This window comes from Cebus imitator, unplaced genomic scaffold (genome assembly GCF_001604975.1).
Source record: "Cebus imitator isolate Cc_AM_T3 unplaced genomic scaffold, Cebus_imitator-1.0 Scaffold30, whole genome shotgun sequence".
Taxonomy (NCBI): Eukaryota; Metazoa; Chordata; class Mammalia; order Primates; family Cebidae; genus Cebus; species Cebus imitator.
The window spans coordinates 9,159,276-9,175,294 of NW_016107345.1; the positions used below are offsets into that span (position 1 = coordinate 9,159,276).

The 16,019-nt window shown below is 35.2% G+C and overlaps 1 protein-coding gene across 1 annotated transcript in view; it reads left to right on the forward strand.

The window, feature by feature from the left end:
* Positions 1-3,180, forward strand: part of CPA3 (carboxypeptidase A3) — a 30,651-nt gene extending 27,471 nt beyond the window's left edge. Inside the window, exon 11 of the mRNA XM_017523802.2 lies at positions 2,599-3,180. Coding sequence (XP_017379291.1) covers positions 2,599-2,786 — 188 coding nt within the window. The 3' untranslated portion in view covers positions 2,787-3,180. The remainder of the gene's footprint in view (positions 1-2,598) is intronic.
* The last annotated feature ends 12,839 nt before the right edge of the window (positions 3,181-16,019 follow it).

Genomic DNA, 16,019 nt, shown 5'->3' on the forward strand with positions numbered 1-16,019 from the left:
AAAAAAAGATGAAAAGAAAAAGAAATACTACGTTGTCATCAGTACCACAAGACACAAAAGTAGGCCAGGGCCTGTGTACTAAACCCAAACAGGGTGACTACCTGCTAAATTGAAGGCTTAAGTTACAATTTTGTATGTAATGTGATAGCCAAAATGTCTAGAATATAATCAAAAATCGCTTTCAATACTAAAAACAAGAAAAATTACCACTTGAATACAAAAAGACAATGCATAGATGCCAACACTGAGATGATTTAGACGTTGGAATTTCAAACACTGGAAAAGAATTTCAAAGTTGCCATCATAAAAAATTGCCTCAACAATTACAGATGGCTTTGAAACACATGAAAAAATGGAAAATATCATCAAAGACATTTAGGATATAAAAAGGAACCAAATGGAAACCATAGAACTAGAAAATATAAAAACCTGAACAACAACAACAAAAAGCTGGAGGGGCTTTAATAGCAGAATAAATATGACAGAGGGAAGAATCAGTGAACTTCAAGACAAAACAATAGAATTCACTCATTCTGAAGACAGTAAATAAAAAATAAACAAAGCCTCAGGAACAGACAGCATAATAAAAAAATATCCAACATTGATGTCATCAAGGTCCAAGGAAAAGACAGATGAAGGGAATGGGAGATGAAAACAACAGTTGAAGAAATGAAAGCTGAAATAGCCTACATCTGACAAAGACATAAACTAACACAGTCAAGTAGCTGAGTGAAACCCAAGCAGGAATAACCCAGAGACGCTCAAATCAAAGCACATCATAATTAAACTTCTGAAAACTAGACAAAGAAAAAAATCATAAAAGGAATCAGAGAGAAATGATCTAGTTAAAAACAATTCCAGTGATAGCAGATTTTTCATGTGAAATCATGAAAGTCAAAAGGAAGTAACATTTTCTCAAGGGCTGAATTAAAAAAACCTATCAATGCTAAATTCAGTAAATTCAATATCCATCAAAACCATTTAGAAATGAAAGAGGGAATAAATATATTCTCATACAAAAGAAAATCAGGAGATGTGTCCCTCAAACACCTACTCTTAATGGCTAAAGAAACCCCTCTAAACATGAAGGAAATACTCACAGAAAAAGCCTTGGTACGGCAGAAAGGAAGGAAGAAAAATGGATTAAGTATAAATAAATAAATAATAGACTATCATCACATGATAATTGAATCAAAAATTATGTCTATTTATATAATGTTTAATGTATTTAGAAAAGTAGTAAAGACAATTGTATTCTAAAAGTGGGAAGAGAAAAAGAATCTAAAAAGAAGTAAAGTTTCTACGCCTCACCTGATCTAGTAAAATGTCACAAGGATTTTTAAGCTTTACTCACAAAGTAAAGAGACTTACTTGGAAGTCTCTCCTCCAATACCATCTCCTCCATCATGAAGGCAGTATCTGACTGGCACTGGGCATGAAAGGCAAACTCCTCATCAAGAATAATCTCTATTTTCTTTTAACTCTTGATTAAAAAATTGTACCTTTTCTATGGTACTTAGCATATTCCGCTCTGCCTCTATTGACTTATATCTTGACTTCTGCCTCCTAAATTGTAAGTTACTGAAGACACCAGTAGCTGCACTTTTTAGTGCACTACTGTGTGCACCAGTAGACACACTTTTAAAGCTGTGTCTTTTATACCCTGCACCAATTACTCTACTCAGTATCAAGAAATGTGTCTTATAAATATTAAAGGTTTAATAAATATTTGGTGACAAATTTAAGAGCCAACACTATCTGTTTTCATCAAAATATCTCTTCTCTCTTTCTTCATCACAGCTTTGAATTCTTAATTTTCAAATTTTTCAAACCTTTCAAATGCTATTGTTAAACTCATTGCTTGTCCTAGAACATAAGTGCCTTTCCATAAAAAAAACTTTTCTATCATGTAAAGCAAAATATGAGTACATAAAGGCAATTATGGTATGTATATGCACCTGTATATGTATATAGCTTCTAGATGTGTGTTATATTTATATAACCTCTAGATGTGTTTATATTTCCAATCTTTTTACCAAAAAATAGATTGAATTAAATTTCATAAAAGCTGACACGGAATTTTTGAATTAGGATATTAAATATGTCTTTAAAATAACTAATTTACATTTTATTGATCTTTTGAGTATGAAACAGTTTACCCCAGCAATATGAGTAACAAGAGACCTAAGCTATAAAAAAAGGAATGCAATTCTGTGTAGCTGGTGTGTATAGTTTTTCCCTGGTGGTTTTCAATGACCAGTGACTCCTTGCCTGGTTTTCTCAGCTGCTAGCACTTGCTCTGTACAATTGCTCTGAACACCTCCATCTGCAGAAATATGTGCCTAGGAAATAAACTCAACTTAGTACTGACCCAACCAAAATGTAATTTTTTTTTTAATGCAGCACACATTTGGTGGATTCCAAAGTCATGATTATGTTTCACTATGCACTCTGTACTATTCAGACCACTATTCTCATTCATTACTGCAATTAACTGTACACATAATTATTTTTATTGCTAATTATACACCACTGATTTCCATTTTAAAAATATTAGCATTTGTCTCTAATTAAATATTTACTGCTTGTGTTTTACAGACCCGACATCCGGTTCTTCTTTAGACTGGGCTTATGACCTGGGCATCAAATACACATTTGCCTTTGAGCTCCGAGATAAAGGCAAATATGGTTTTCTCCTTCCAGAATCCCAGATAAAGCCAACCTGCAGAGAGACCATGCTAGCTGTCAAATTTATTGCCAAGTATATCCTCAAGCATACTTCCTAAAGAATTGCCCTCCTTTTGGAATAAGCCAATTAATCCTTTTTTTGTGTGCCTCTCATCAGAAAATCAATCTTCAATTATCCCTAGATGCAGCTTCTATATCACCTGAATCCTTCTTGGCTCATTTAAGTTCCAAGTTATCGCTGTTTGCTTTTACTTACTTGCAGTAGCACCATAACAAAGTAGCTTTAAATGAAACCTTTTAACTACATTTCTTTACTCCAAATGAAGTTTGGACCCAGCAGAAAGCATTATTTTGAGTATTTTGAAAGGTGATATACAGTGAGGCACAGAAAATAAATAAAAACCTTCTGTTTCTCACAGATTTTCACCATGTGGACTTCATCAATTTATGTGCTAATACAATAAAAAATAAAATGCATGTAATGCTTTAAAATTCATTTTTTTGATACACTACATTCTCTGTATTTCTCTATAGCATTAATAATCAATATTAATGTCAATCATTCAGTCTGTTAATAAGAAAGAATATCTTCAATTTGCAAAAGCATAATTTGCCTATTTTTTTTCTGATAGAAGAAGACATTGTTTATATCCTCAAAAAAGCAAAAGTATGTCCCGGCAGGAAATAAAGTGGTTCATATAGGATGAATCTCAGTCCTTTACACAACCAATCCAGTTTTCATCAGCATAATGTACATTAAATTCAAAATAGTTTCATTTAGCCTGCCATAATCAGAAGAAACCACCTGCTAAAATATCTCATTGGCAGTACAGACACAGCCAAGACAGTCTGGTCAGCTATGAACCCTGCCCTCCTAACGGATAGAAAGGAAGCCTGGAAATGTACTGTAAGTTGAGGAGAGAAAGTCATGCTGACCAAAGGCAATTCGAGTAACTTGCTGCCTTTATACCATTTATAATCCTATTATTTAAGATGATATTACTGAATATCTTCTTCCCAACACCTATGCCTCGATGTGCAATCAAGTGGCAACAGTGGTAGTGTCTACATTCCTGAAACCCAGACACAGATGCTCACCACAGGACTGACTATATAATTTGAGGGACAATTAGAGAGTTCCTTGACTTTCAGTAAACTTACTTCTCAGAATACTCTAGACAAAGTTTTCCAGGATCGTGAAAAGTCCTGAGAATCTGGGACATGCCTCATGAATCCTTTAGGGACCCATAAAAGAAAGCATGCCATCAAAGCTGCAAGATGATAGTGTGTTCTGAAAATCATGCGGTAGATCAAAGTTTCTCATGCAAAATTGTCTAGGAAAAACAAATGTAAACTAACAAAATTGCTTTACAAGGGGAGGAGGGGAAGATGACAGAGTCAAGAAAGTAAAAGACAAAACTGTGGCTATGAGATTATATTGTCTCATTTAAAATATGGTATCTATATCTAAATATTTAGCATTCCAAACTAGCTCCAGAACGTGGGAATATAAATTTGTTCTATTATACACGCCATATGGGAATTATATACTCATTCACACTTACTCAAATAAGAAATGACTGAAGTAGATTCTAACCCTAAAATTCATATAAATACCTCTGATTCCATTGGGGCATGAGGTGGAGGAGATAAAAGAGATAATCCAATTGCAGAATATTGTCCCATGTCCATCCATTAGTCAGTTTATAAAGACACAAAAGTTTTACACACCATTTGAATTATTATGCAGCTTAATATTTTTTTCTCAATCAGAAAAAAAAATTAGCCTGAGACGCTAAAAATAAAAACTCCTATCAAGATCTCATCCTAATGGAATAGTTTTTGAATGCCATCTGAGGGCATTTACTTCTTTGACTTGATATGAATTGTGAAAATAAATATGTGAAGGCAAATATCTACATTAAAGTTTTAAAAAACTAAAATTTTATCTTATTTATGAGAAAGTTTGAGTGGTAAGTACTGTGACTCTTCCCTTATTATTTCTCATCTATCAGTAAAAGGGCTTTGTACCCAAGTTACAAGTTGCGCTATCAAATAATAATATTCCTGACAGAGGCCAGGCACAGCGGCTCATACCTGTAATTCCAAAACTTTGGGAGGCAAAGGTGGGAGGATCACTTGAGCCAAGGAGTGCAAGACAAGTCTGGTGACAAAGTGAGACCCTATCTCTACAAAAAAATAAAAATAAAAATATAGCCAGCTGTGATGGCACCTATCTGTTGTCCCAGCTACTTGGGAAGCTGAAGTGAAAGGATTGCTTAAGCCCAGTAGGTCGAGGCTGCATTGAGCCAAGATCACACAACTGAACTCCATCCTGAATGACAGAGCAAAACTCTGTCTCAAATACACACACACACACACGTATATACATATATACACACAATATATATGTGTATATATAAAAATAAAATATACACATATATACTGTATACATTCTTGACAGTATGTCTTACCACAAAACATCTAAATCATTCATTTTCCAATTTTCTTACTATAAAATTCACTCAAGGCATTGTTTCATATTTTGAAAATGTTCTTTTATAGCATTATCTAATTGTTGAGGTGCACATATGAGGTGTACATCTCTGTTATATGAAAAAATGAAACATCTTATTACTTTTACTAATGCAAATAAATGTTTCCAGTAAGACTTATGACTCCAAACTTATCTTTAAATGTCATATCAGAGGTCCCCTCCCCACATTTGACACAACTGGTTATGTTATTTCACCACAGAAGTGCTCATTGGCTAAGTGAACATTAGGTTTACTGACAAGAGTATCTGTTTCTCATTTAACACAAACATCTATGCCTGATTTTCTTTAGATGAAAAAATAAAGTAACCCCCAAGAAACTTAGAATATGGCACTGTAAACATGCAAATTTTCTCTATTCTCATATTCTCCCCTAGCCTCCTTATCTTTGCACACACAAAGTTTAAATTCTTTTGACCTTTACAAAGGGACCGATGTTGGACTTTTCTGGACATGGGAAAAGGTGAAGGACAGAGAACTCTTCTTGGTTCCACCATGTGGTTTCCAGTGCTATAAACTAACCTTTTATCTTTAATATAGAAAATGGAAATGGGAGGTTTTCTAGAAGAGAATATGCATTGGTCCCCCAAATCTACAATGAAGTATTGCAGTATTAAATTAATGTTAAATTTCCCAGGATATAAATCATGCAAAGCAGCAGAAGCAGCAGCAAGAAATCTTAGTTAAATACTCGTTTATCTGAGCATCTAAAAGCAGCAATGGAGTCTAGAAACTGCCTGACCACTGAACCTTAGACACTGCATATTATTCTCTAAAATCTCCCCTCTTTTCCTTACCCTCTTTCTTCATTCTATTCTTCCTAATAATAGGTCTCCCAATTTTGAACGAGGTGTATGGCCATACAAATGTAGGTTCTATTTCCAAAACCCCTTGCAAATAGAATCATAGGACTGACTACTCAAATTTTCTCACAAATAAAATACAGTTTTACTGTTTTAACTAATTCATACGAATTCACAATTCATACAGTCAAAGAAGCAAAATACTCTGGGATGCCATTCACAAGCTATTCACTTAGAATGAGGAATAGTCTTGTTATGATGTTTTATTTTTAATCACTCATAATTTTTTTTCTGATTGTGAAAAGAAATATTAAACTGCATACTAACTCAAGTAAAATGCTGTGTAAAGCTTTTGTGCCTTTCATAAACTAAATAATGAATGCACACAGGACAATTTTCAATAATTGGACTATTCTGGTCTAGGAATTGTAAGAAGAAGCATCATATGCCAAAGTCCGGAAAGCTAACTTCAAAGACCTCTGAAATGCTTTGGCTCTTTTTTATCTCTATTCCTCTTGGCTGCAATATAATTGTGAAGGCTGACACTGAGCAGTCATCTTGGACCACAGATGACCTTGAAAACTGAAGCAAAGAAAATGACAAAAGGAGCCTGGGCCTTTTAGGACTTCACCAGACAGAGATGCTAATCAAGGATTGGGCCACCTACCTTAGGATTTAAATATAAAAAAGAAATGAAGGTCCTCTTTAGTGAAACCACTGTTAATTTGGATCATTATTCTTTACAACAAGCGTAATCCTAACGTTTGCAACAAACAACTGGTACAACAGTTCCAGATGTGTCCCAGATGGAAATCCTTGGAGGATAATATGGTGTTATACAAAAATCACAGAGCTGGAAATCAGGAGGTTTGGGCTTGAACCCTGACTCTACTACTGAATGATATCTAGCAAGACACTATCACCCTTTGCCTGCCCTGCTTATATCCTAGCTTTTTAAAAAAATTTAAGATAATAGACACTCACCAAGTTAACCCACTAATTTCCACTTTGTATTTGGGAGAAAGTACACTTGTCTTAAAAGGAGTTGGCTCAAGTGGTTCCTACTGAGGTAAGTGTCGGATGGTATCAAAACAGCTGGTGCAATTGCTGCTCTCAAGTGTGGTTCTTCAAGTTCCACTACGTTGGGGTATAAAGTAATGTGTGCATATGCATGTGTACATTTTCCTTTGTGTAGAATTTCCATCAGATTCTTAAAATATGGGAATTATGGACCCTCAAAAGTTTTAAGCACAATTAAATGCAAAACCAAATGTAATTTGAAATCGTGTTTTCACGCATTAAAGTAAAAATTAATTTTAACTGGCATTCTTGTTTGTATAGTCATTTGCTTCCTTTTTCATTGTTTCTTACTATTGATTTCTTCCTTGTTTTATGATGATCTTTGGAAGCAAATATAAAATTTCCTTTAGATGGCTGGAAAATATAAAACAGTTCTGCTGATCAAAACCAGGAAAACTAAATATCTCAAAATTGTACGAAATGATTAAATTCTGCCAACGTATTTGTAATAATATTGTGGTCCTTACAAATGATGTGATTTTTTTTAGCCGGGCATGCCATAATATTTTGAGGGATCCTTTCATATTTCCCTCAAAAAAATTAACCCATCGAAATGGGAAAAGGAGCAGTATTTTATCATTAGGGAAAAACAAACTTATGGAGAATGATGTAAAGTTCATATTACAGGTTGCAGAAGATGCCTCCTTTTCATTCAGTTGGTGACATACAGAAAATTATGGGTGGAACTCAAATTAGGGGAAAGAAATACATGGACCCTTCCAAACTGGAAGATTTTATTGCATAAAACCGTTTTGAAAGCTACATTTTCTAAACAGACTAAAATGAATACATGGCAATATTTCAAAGATGATGCCTTTACTTCTTTCTTCTCCTTTTTAACAAAATTGTATTTCATGATTAAAATACCAAGCCATTTTTCTATAATGAGTCATAATAGCATCTTGAAAATTTCGGCAGCATATATATAGGCTACTGTCAGAATTTTCTTAGGCAAAGCTTTTTGGAGACTCTCTTGCATTTCATTGTCACAAAATCCATTATACCAGGACAGATCTCAGCCTGCCTGAGTAATATCTATCTGAGGGTTATAATTTTGTCATAAAAATTTACTCTCACATGAACTTAGCATAAAAGGTCTCCGTCCAGAAAACAGGAATTGAAATGGATACATTATCACTTAACTGCTTTTTTGCTCACTTATCCTTCAATTACAAGCCTCAAGTTCACTGATGTCAAGAGAGGTTAAACCAGAAAAATGTAAAACAATTTTTGAAATATGTGAGGGAAATTTGACACTTAACATTCCAAATGCATTATTATTGCCATGGTACCTCTGAAGTGTGCTATTGCTTTATTTTACATGGTGGATTAAAAGCTTAAAAGACTATTCATGAAATTAAAAAAAGATTCATATGTACCATCTCATATATAAAATAATTTGCAAGAACTCCGATTTCTTTTCTTATTCAAAAAGCCTCTAATATTTTTTAATCTCTGCTTTGGAAAACTTATATTTAAAGAGATAACTAAATTTCACAGGGCAAAGAGTGGGGAGGTGAGAAAGTCAACTTTTAAGAATTGCAATCATACTGGCAGTAATGTGCTTATGAAAAGTAACATTTGCATAGTACTGGTAATTTTTAAATTGCCTTCACATGTACTTCTGCATTTGATCACAAGTCTATGAGACTAACTTGGGGGGAGAGGTTATTATTATCTCCTTTTATATATTAGAAACTATGTCTCAAAGTACTTCAGTGACTTGCATATATAAAGTTGCAGCTTGAAAACTAGATCTTCACACTTTACAATTTAAATTTTTTTCATTACACTACACTGTCCAATGGTCATCACTTCTCTAGAAGGCAGAGGGAGAAAGATTGTCTAATTTATGAGTCATCAATTTAAATTCTAATTCCCAAGCCAATGCTAATGGTACTTTATCATAATGACCCATCAGACACTGTTCTGGACCAGAGATTCTCACACTTGAGTATGAATTGGAATCACCCATGCGTTAGAGCAGATTGCTGAGCCCTACTCATGGAGTTTCTAAAATAATAGGTCCTGGATGGGGCACACAAACCTGCATTTTTAACGAGTTCTCAGGTAATGCTGATACTGCTAGTCCAGGAACCACACTTTGAGAGCCACTAATACAGAATAACGTTAAACTTTTCTCCTATTTTTAAAATTATTATTTCTTCAATAATTTTGGTGATTTTTATTTATTTATTGTAGTTTATTGGCAAAAAAAAATTTACTCAGGTTTTATCTTTAATTAAGATTATAGACAAATCAAATAAAAGAAAAAATTAGGGTAACAGTTTCAATTCCTATCTTCTATTAAAACATTTGTAAAAAAATAAAAAAACAGGTGTTAGAATACATGTTTACATATTTTAAACCCATTACGCATTAAAACACTTTTAGAAATGTACAGAAATAATTAAATATAATAAATAGTCCTTGCTTTGAAATGTTGATTATACAGATTTTGCGATAACTGGAAATAATTTTTATTATTCATATTCATATTTTATGTATTAATTTATTGAATTTTTAAATGTTTTAGCTTTTATGTTAAATGTTATATCCAATGCAACTTTGGGAACATAAAAAATGTAACTTCTGCCCAGGGGTGGGTTCATTATGGCTACATCCAACTGAGAAAACTCTGGCTTGAAAAGCATTGTAAAAATTCCTTCGGTGGTGAGCAGTCACTTTCTTAATAGTAAAACTGGACAAATTCTGTGAGAAATATCTGCAGAAGTATTTTTGGAGTTAACAGCACTTGTTTCATGAAGAGTAAGGAAAGATTCAAGCTGATATGATTCTTTGGCTGTCATAGAGACAGGGTAATGGGATAATCTGAGGACTTTCTTACCTGCAGACGTCCCCTGATATTGCCACTTGACAAAGCTCAATTGTGTCTGCTCCAATTAATCTTCTACAAAGACAGGGAAATGAAGAAAAGGTAAGAAACACAAGTCTAGGCTTTTTGGTAGAAGACTGGAAAGAAAAAAATCAGAAAGAAAAAGATAATACAATCCAAATTGCCCTATCCCCCTCTCCCGAACTTCCACTTTCTCCCAAAATTATCTAAATAGTCTGCTTCCCACCCCCATTGCAACCCAACTGTTCAGAGAGCACACCTTTGAGATGAGTTGCCTTTCTTCAGGCTTTGGATTAGGGCAACGTTGGATTAGGGCAGCCTCATAATTTGGTATGTCCAGTGTATTTCCTTTTTAAGTATTAATTTTTTAATAAAATAACTTTATAAAAGTTAAAGATATTTTATTCCTTTATCTTATTCTAAACCAAATATGTTTCTGATATAAATTTTGAAAGACTAAGAATACAGGAATGACCTTTGAATGTACAACAGATGTTGCAAACAAATATTTTGAAGTCACCCAAAGGCAGGTTTGAATATAGGCTTCACCACTTACTAACCATGGCCCATCAACCCATCTGTGAAATTCAGATAATGGAGCCTATGGCTAGAGATTATTATGAAAATTACAAAAGAAGTACATAAAACATATGGATAACCAGTTGTCCCAGTTTTCTCAGAAATGAAGGATTTCCCAGGATGCAAGACTTTCAGTGCGAAACCAAAGCAGTTCCAGACAAATTGGAATGGTTAGTCACCAAGTAGCAGTGAAATATTTCTCAAGTAAAAATAAATAAATATTAGGACTCCTTTTTTCCCCTTCTAATTTTCTAGAAGCTATTTTCACCAGAAAAAAAATACACTATATTGATTAGCAGCCATTGCTTTGCTATCACGTGTTAAATCCTTTACACATATTACATCAATTGTTCTTTAAATAAGCCCTAGGAGCTAAATGCCATTTTAATCACTCCTATTGTGACAAATGCCAATATGAAGGCATAGAGCAGCTAAATATTCTCCTTAAAGTCACATAGCTAATAAACAGTAGAACAGAAATTCAAGCCCAAGCAGCCAAGTTTAAAAATCTGTGCACTAAACTCTTTCTTCAGACCAACAAACTTAGCATCACCTGGAGCCTGCTGGAAACACAGAAACTCATCACCACACCCACCCGAGATTAATTGAAGCAGAATCCGAGCTGAAACACAATGCTACAACACCTGGGACTTTTACAGGTGGAAATAATTTAGCATCTTGGGCTATAGAGAACATTAGCAAAGTCTTATTTCATGCCTCTGATTTGAGGTCACAAATCTAATGCCAGAACCTGTAAAAACCACACAAAAACTTAATGAAGGAAACTAAAGTTGATCTAAAGTAAAACTCACATCTCTGAAAACCTAGCCAGAGCTTGGACCATGAAGTAGACTTAAACACACTAAGAAAACCTGGAACTGAAACAAACCCAAAGAGTGGAAAGCACAGAGTGGTGGTTGTTGTTTGCCTTCAAAATATACCTGCTTAAAACATGACCAAAACTGTACCTTTGTCCTAAGCCAATGCATCAGGAAGCAGGGAGAAACAGACCAAAACATTAAAGCATTTTGGAAAGAAACTTTGAGATGATCCACTGTGCTGTTCAAGTTCATAGCTTTCACATAAAACTGAAAATATGAGGAAATTTCATAATTAGGAGACTTTCTTATGGCTAGCACAAATTTAGAGTTTTAAGTATAAATTAAGTATTTAATATTCTTTTCAAAAGCAAGATCTTAGTAGCAATAATCTCTCAAGGACTCTTACCAAAAGCTAAAAGCACAGCAATAAAATCTCATTCAGCACTGAAACCAGACACACAAAGTCAGAAGTGATGAAGTCATTATCATTTGCTAGATTAAAAACACTCAGTCTCAATAGCAACTCAGACCCAGTTCAGAGTAACAGCTTCAGTCTATCAGAGTAAATATTTTATGTGCCAAAATATATTGGGTACACAGTCTGTACCAAATTATGTGCTTAATTAGCTGCATTTCATCAGATGCCTTTATACAAAAGCTACTTCTTCTATATGACATATTTTTTTCTATAAAAAGTGAATAAACTAGTCACTGAAAACAACTGCATTTGGGAAATAAGACTATAATTCTATCTTCAAAATTCCTTAGCTAAATCTAAAAATTTTTTCTCATTTTTTTTCTGTTTTAAAATAGTGCATAAATATCTTATTTTTTCATTAAGTTTAAATTGAATTTTTAAGGTTTTAGTATCAGGTATCACAACTGACATACTAAGCTATATTAGAAGAGAACTGATGTTTCTAAAGCTTCATGCCAGAGGCTTTACTTCAGGATTTTATTTAATCTTCCAACAATGTTATGAGACAGATATAATTACCCACCAGTGACAAAAAAGGAAACCAAGACTCCATAAGAATGAAGAGAAGCACAGGTGGTTTCACCTGGTGGCAACATTAGGATTTGACCCCAGGTCTGAGACCCAAGCACAATGCCTTCCAAAAGTGACTATAAGTCATTCAAAGCCCCTGGAGTTGAAAATAAACTGTTTTCCTTCTAACAAGTAGGAAATTACAGACAACATAGACTCACAAGGGATGAGTAAACAAAGGGAAGTTTTAATGCCCCTCCTAGACACCCTTAGATCCCCTAACTCCATCCACCATAGCCCAAGGGAAAACAGTTACAGCTCTCTCTTTATGAAGAAGACAAGGGCTTGGCTCCCCTGAGTGCAGGTCCACCCAAGAAAGCTGCTCAGCCTCACCCAACAGGGCGAGGACAGCAATTTCCTAAGCAAGTTCCCAAACATATGACACAATGGCTTGGACCAGCATGCACAGACCATAGTACATCCAGCTGCCCCAGGGACTGAGCCACCAGGTTTTTCTCCTTTATAGATTTCTCTGTATCTGGGGCCCTTATTTGGAGCATTCAGCCAAGCATTCAGAAATTGAGTTGCCCATGTCCAACTACCCACCAAGCCTGTCCAAGGACATTGCTAAAAGTCAGTTACCATCTTACTCAGCAAACATAGCATTGGTACCTACAGGTTTCAACAAACTTACTAGACAGTTTGGTTACCAAAAAGGGATAAGATCATATTTTTAAATGACATTTTCTTGAAAGTCTCAGCCTCCAAAAAGTATGTGTCCTCAGGGGCCCTTTCAACATGACTTGCCCAATTCAAATTCTATCCATTCTTCAGGGCATGTTCAGACCTGGCCTCCTTTTGGGACTTTTCCAAAGGCTTCCAGTCCACCTACGCTCTCCTCTCTCTCAGTTGTTCCCAAAGTTTGAGTTGCTGTCTTTAGTAAATTGCCTCTTGTGCAGATTTATTCCCAAGCGTGCTTCTAAACTCCTGGAAATTGGTCATTGTCACACAGACTTTTTTTCAAATTCCCAATAGCACCTAACACATCTTGGACATAGTAAGAATAAGGCTGATCCTGGCAGACTGCTTCAGTAGGGCCTCCTGGGATGTCAACGCCTGGGTGGAGTGACCACAGTCCATAACTGCTGTGCAGAAATGTGATCAGGAGCAACAGCCTCTTCAAATAAATGCATGTTCACTAGGGGCTGACTTCCACATGAGATTGCCAAATTATTAACAACTTACTATAGACTGATCAGGCGTGGTGGCTCACGCCTGTAATCCCAACACTTTGGGAGGCCAAGGAGGGTGGATCACTTTGAGGTCAGTAGTTCGAGACCAGACTGACCAGCATGGTAAAACCCTGTCTCCTCTAAAAATACTAAAAATATAAAAATTAGCCAGGCATGGTGGTGCTGGTCTGTAACCCCAGCTACTCAGGAGACTGAGACAGAAGAATTGCTGGAACTCAGAAGGCAGAGGTTACAGTAAGCCAAGATCATGCCACTGCACTCCAGCCTGGGTGACGGAAGGAGATTCGGTCTCAAAAAAAATAAAAATAAAAAATTATTTACTATGGGTAGATAGGGGTTTGGAGTGAATCAGAGAATGTAAGAGTAGACACACTTGAGATAAACAGAAAGCATTCATCCCAAGCAGTTGTTAAAGAGGCAGAAATGCATACAGAATGGGAAAGCATATTCTGTAAAATCATGCTGTCTCAACTGTATACATTTTGAACTGGCAAGTAACATGGGAAAAGAACAATATCAGCATAATGCTTTCCAGTGCCACCTTTTTCTCTTCATCATTGTTCTTTTTATTCAAAACAATAAAGGCATCTTTGCTTTTCTACCTCAGAGAGCCTAGAAGTGGGGGGTGGGGGACAGTAAATGCCCCCAAGGATGAAGTTAATCTTCCTAGAGGCTCACTGCTTCTAGTGATCGTGTCCTAAATATGTATTCATATCTTTGTCTCAGACTATGCTTTCGGTTGAATTAAGGAGGGAAATGAAGGCAGGAAAAATTATCAAAACAACCAGAAGAGATGAAAAAGAAGCCTGTGTGATTAATTCATGCCATCATCCAGGCCCTAAGTATGAATTTGTCAGAAACTTTTTCTCACTATAAACAGAAGTTAGTTAATTTGCGGCAACATATAATTCAACTGAGAAAAATAATAAAGCAGTTTGTTTGGTCAAATATGGGATGCTAAAGAAGCTGCAATGCTTATACTCTCAATGCTGAAGAGACCAAGATCATGACACAGAATACAGAAAACAGCCTATACATACAAAGCTATATATAATTGATAATTTTTAATAGACTATCTTTTAGAGCAGTTTTAGGTTCACAGCAAAACTGAACAGAAAGCACAGAGTTTCCTTCCCCCACAACACACAATCTTAACCATCAACAATATTCTGCACCAGCAGTGTCATTACAACAATCAATAAACCAACATTGACACATCACTATCGCCCACAGTTTATATTAGCTTCACTCTTGGTGTTGTACATTCTATGCATTTTATATTTAATTTCACGTATTTACAAACTGGTAGCCAAAAATGAGACATTTCCCCAAAGATATGCTCAAAACTAACAGATTGCCACTGAGCTAACAGAAAATCTTCCACAATAGATATCCAGGAGCCCTACACAACTACTAATTAAGTTAATTCTTGGTGCATTACAGGAACATACATTAAGATGGGGAAAGAATAAGTTTATTGAGAAGTACAGAATCTCATGGTCATTCCCATTTGCTTATCTAAACCATTTCAAATGCTTACATTTTGAATCATTTAAGGACTCTTTGAAGATGAATAAACAGCAAAACTTTTAGAATAGCCATTAGCAGCTTGGAAGAAAAGGCAAAAGATAATGGTAGAGCACTCTTTTAACAAATAATCCTTCACCAATTCTCCTGATGCCTCCTGAAGAGTAGGAAAATATAGATACAGAGGCCTCTAACTGGAAAAAAAAATTCACAAGGGCAAAATTCTAAATGTGAATGTACTTCAGAAATAACACATGCATTGTACGCCTACTTGCATTCATACTTTTGAAAACTTGTCTAAGTAATTCTAAAAGAGCCTTTTAAAGTATAGAATTAAAGTCTTCAAGATAAAAAATTTTAGTCTTATTAGTAGCATTCTTTTTTTTTTTCTTGACAGCATTGATGGCATCTTAAACTCAGTAAAATATGACAAGTACTTACGAAATTATGGGAGGATCTGTGGTAGCAAAGGTCTGTCTTTCAGAGGTCAGAAGGCTGAAGGAAGGAATCACAGCAAACCTCCGCTGATGATGCCAGCTCCCTGCAGCACCAAAGCAAATGATTCACAAAGGAATGCCTAGAAATTAAGCTGAACCTCATGACTAACATTTGCTACTTATCTGCCCACCTGCTGTCAGAGAGCAACACCTTCTCCTAATTTTCCACTTTCAATAACCCAAGTGTTTCTCATTAACGGAATCCGAACCAGAATTCCATTGGCAAGAGATTCTAGGAAATGTTCCTAGGCTTCTCTCCCAAAATGTAATGCTATCAGCTCCTTTAATATAAAATAGGGGATGGAGATGATGGTACATTAATAGTAGACAATCTGCACAGTTGCTTTGAGGATTCTGATGTTTTGGATTAT